The sequence below is a fragment of the Thunnus albacares genome, chromosome 12 (genome assembly GCF_914725855.1).
Source record: "Thunnus albacares chromosome 12, fThuAlb1.1, whole genome shotgun sequence".
Lineage (NCBI taxonomy): Eukaryota > Metazoa > Chordata > Actinopteri > Scombriformes > Scombridae > Thunnus > Thunnus albacares.
The window spans coordinates 8,057,505-8,061,434 of NC_058117.1; the positions used below are offsets into that span (position 1 = coordinate 8,057,505).

The window sequence follows — 3,930 nt, forward strand, 5'->3', positions numbered from 1 at the left end:
GTAATGATGTTTCATAAAATAATTAGATGAATAGTATGACAAACTTTTTTATAACCTGTATATAATGGGCAAATTGACAACCTTTAGGTCTACAGTAAGCAGAAACACATTATTACTTATTCAAAATGAAAAACAACCACGTCAAATATTATAATACACTATTACATTCATCAGATGTCATGGTCTCCATTCTGTGTGCGCTCTAAAAGTCACGGGTCAAACTTTAGACCGTCTGTGAGCTGCTTATTGTATATAGTTGCAATATTTCCGGCAGCACTTGAAGGCAGCATTAAATCGGCGTTGCCCCGTTGTTATGGTAACGAGTGTTTACCTCCCGGTTGCGTGGCAACCATCGTCTGTTTTCCTAGCTTAGCAAACTGTAGAACGAGAAAACCTAACCGAACATTGCGGGGCAGTTTCAGAATTAAAAAAAAGTTAGGACTTAAAGTTGCATTCACTTAATCTTCCTCCATGAGCAGGTGAGCCAGGTGGAGCCTATTGACGTTAGCTGACGTTAGTTCACAAAACAGTTAATGAAGGCTTAAAAGTTATGCAACTTGAGCTAACTGCTAATGTACCAGAGTAACGTTAATTAACGCTAACTATGCAGAAGTATAAAATGATAGCTACAAAGCTGTATATTCCTGTACCAGGACTGTTGTTTCAGCATTTCTAAAATACATGAATGCTTACGCTAGGTAGCTACATTCAAACAGACCTTAAGTGTTACATGAAATGAAACTGTATTAGAATAAATTTCAAATAGTCTTAATAAGGATATTGTATGACTATCACACAATCCCTATTGAGAAATTATATAATCACTATAATCACAGGCAAAGGACCTGTAGGAATATTAGTTCCTATAGCTAAATTAGGAATTTTATAATCCTGCTAATTAATTCAGTTGCAATGACAATGCTTTAAATACTGTCTCTACTGCAATTTGATGTCTAGGTTAGAGTGTTTGGAGAAGTCCTCCACCAGTTCACAGAAACAGGTAAAAACTGTATAAAATTCACTGAACTGTGTTGTATTTCATCACAACACTCTGCTTTTCTATCTACATTATGCTGGTTTTCTTATGGATTATGTTCAGTGTTGCCCTTTGCAGCTCTTGAGCACGATTCATACTGCTTTGAGTGGGTCACACATCATCCATGATTGTGGTGTTGCTACTGGACATGTCTCAATAAACATTGTATGAGTGTTCTAATTAAGGTGTCGTTTTGATCTCCCCACCTGGATGTAGTTGGCAGTAGAAGTTGCCTCTGTTGATGCTGATGCTGAGACCTGCAAACTCAATGGTAAGAGAAGTAATTCAGACTTCAGCTCAGTGCACAAAATATTTTAGTGCACTATATTTCTGTTTGAAAGACTAAAATTAGACAGGATTTCACTTGATTTGCACCTGGAGCTTCTGACGGTCATTAGTGTCTCATTGCAAGCTGGTATTCTGATTATGTTCTAGTCACAGCAGAGGAAAAGACAGTCACTGATAAACCTCAGTAAGTCCCATTTTAGTAAACGCAAGCTTCTGTCATGATGAGCCGTAACACACTCATCCAGTACTTTATTTTTGCTCCCAGCAGGAGTCTTCCTGCCCATGCACTGCCTCATTCTGTACGGGTGGGTATTTTGAGATAAATTACAACAAGATTGGATTGGACTGGATTGACAATAAAAAAAAACATAGTTCTACATAGTTTACTTTAAATTTATGTCATTTTTAAGGTTTCTTGCCAGGAGAGTCAAAGGTTTGGATCTGTGAGTGGGGAAGTGCTGAAGACAGAAGGTTTGTGGAGTGTGGAGGTGGTGGAGATTGAAAAAAAAAACTAATCTCACCAGCACTGTTTCACATCATGTTCAACAATTATAGTAGTAGAGAGCAGCCTCGAAAGACCAGAATGCATTGTGACCACAGAACATGTATGGAGCCCCAAAGTCTGAAAGATAATATTTTTAATCTTGTGCATACAAAATATTAGATCCCTCTTGTTCGCACAAGATAACAAGTAGATAATAGCTTGTGTTCTGAAATGTAATGGAGTTGAAGTATAAAATAAAATAAAAATATAACTCCTAATAAAATAACTCCTCCTATCTCAAGAGTCTCTTTGTTATGTCGCCTTATCATGTCTTGAGACACTGTTATGTTTACAACATTTTATCACTGGACAGTTTGTTCTGTTCACACTGGATTAACATTAAATATTGCTATCTATTGTGCCAAGACACGCATTTTTAAATCCATGCAATGGTTTCAAAGCTGAATCATTTCTTTGTGTGTCTGTGGTTCTCTTTAGGGTGCTCACCAAAGGAATCCATCAACACAACACCAAGGTGTGTACTCGGAGTTCACGTAGTAGGTGATCATACCAAGAAAACATCCCCCAGTGTCCACGTTTTAATTCTTAAATGTGATTTCAGGGTTGAAGAACAAGCACAGTCGACTGTGGCGCTTGATGAAGAGCTGAAAAGGAAATACTTGAGGAAAGCACATTCCCCAGACTCAGCAGTAACAGGTAGGTTGGTGTAAAACAAACTCAAAATGCAAGTAGATAGAAAAAAACTTATAAACTTAAAGAGTGAGTTTGTTTGACAGTAATGATGATCATAATGATGATAACGATATCCAGGAGAAACGATGCATGCTCCTCCACCAATTGAGCCCCTCCCAACACGTGGGGAGACAAATGGGGAGGAAGAACAGACTGAAGTGGAGGATGATGGAGATGAAGAACTGAAGGCTCCAGTGGAGCTGATGATTAAGGTAAAGTGACTGATCATCATCAATGATTCCAAACTTCGTGCTCTGTTGTGTTCAGTGTTTTATTTCAGATCCATAAAATATTTTTCATGCTTAGTTTTAGTCAAAGTTTACTTTTAGTCAATTTGAATAAACTGTACTTGATTGGGAGAAATTGAGGATGTATGGTTTCAGTTCTTCAGAGCTGTGATGGACAGAGACTTCCAGCTGGCCAGCAGACTGTGTCAGATGAGTATGTGTTCTGCATCCATCAACTGTTTGTCTGTCAATCCATAAGTCAGCCACCAGAAAAGGCAGCCAATGGTGTCTCTTCTCTCCTCGTTCCAGTTCTTATCTATGAACCAGAGAATCCTGAGGCCTCCGAGTTCCTCCCGCTGATCCAAAAGAGGCTGCTGGAAGGTGAGAGTCCTCCGCCAACACACACACACACACACACACACACACATATACTTGTGCTGGAAGTTCCTGAACACACTTGTGTCATTCCTTGTTCCATTAGAGCAAGAGACGGAGCAGAGCAACAACAAAGATAATGATGAGGATGATAATGAAGATGATGATGATGATGATGACTCTGATGACTCTGAAAGTGATGAGGAATCATCTGCGAGCTCAAGCTGCTCATCTTCCTCCTCCTCCTCCTCCTCACCATCAGATGATGATGATGATGATGATGAAGAAGAAGAAGAAAAGCAAGTAAACAGACACAAGCTGTGCCCCCCTTCTCATGTTTCCCCCTAAATCTATTATATTAATACAACAGAAGCTATGTTTGTTACTATCAACAGAACATTTTGTTTCCTTTGGAAAATATGTATTTAAATCCACGAAGCTAATTTGCACAGTAGCAGCCTTCATGCATTTTGTTGACAATTATGTATTATTTTCATATTTCACCTCCAAATAAACTATTTATTGTGAACAAAGATGATGCCCTTGATTCCTGAAAACACATCACTTGGGAATACATGGTCATTAATATATGACACTGAACCTCTGCTGACTTAGATACATCACCTGTACACCTGTAGAAGAAACCTCGTTATAGCATGGATACAATAAAAAGCGATGCACTTTACCAGTTACAAATAAATCTACAAGACTCATATCCATTAATAAGTCTGATCAGTTGATATCATGAGAGACAATAGTAACAAAAA

At 38.4% G+C, this 3,930-nt stretch overlaps 1 protein-coding gene across 3 annotated transcripts; it reads left to right on the forward strand.

Annotated features, from left to right (window-relative positions):
• Nucleotides 1–316: 316 nt before the first annotated feature.
• Nucleotides 317–3,696, forward strand: LOC122993821 (nucleolin-like). Of its 3 annotated transcripts, none has more exons than XM_044368284.1 (12): nucleotides 317–479; nucleotides 958–1,000; nucleotides 1,253–1,307; nucleotides 1,472–1,508; nucleotides 1,590–1,629; nucleotides 1,735–1,795; nucleotides 2,307–2,343; nucleotides 2,431–2,525; nucleotides 2,640–2,773; nucleotides 2,945–3,002; nucleotides 3,098–3,169; nucleotides 3,270–3,696. In XM_044368284.1, exons 1-12 carry the CDS (start codon nucleotides 472–474, stop codon nucleotides 3,509–3,511), a joined length of 882 nt encoding a protein of 293 aa, XP_044224219.1. In that variant the 5' UTR covers nucleotides 317–471; the 3' UTR covers nucleotides 3,512–3,696. The 3 variants fall into 3 exon arrangements, with proteins under 3 accessions (XP_044224219.1, XP_044224220.1, XP_044224221.1); XM_044368285.1 differs by having other exon boundaries at nucleotides 1,593–1,629; XM_044368286.1 differs by lacking the exons at nucleotides 1,472–1,508; nucleotides 1,590–1,629; nucleotides 1,735–1,795.
• Nucleotides 3,697–3,930: the final 234 nt, after the last annotated feature.

Bases quoted from the DNA above. Each gene is read 5' to 3' on its own strand.
- LOC122993821 (XM_044368284.1), top strand. The intron at 1,509-1,589 runs GTAAGTCCCATT...TTTTGCTCCCAG, and splicing joins ACAGTCACTGATAAACCTCA to CAGGAGTCTTCCTGCCCATG. The intron at 1,796-2,306 runs GTTTGTGGAGTG...GGTTCTCTTTAG, and splicing joins GGAAGTGCTGAAGACAGAAG to GGTGCTCACCAAAGGAATCC.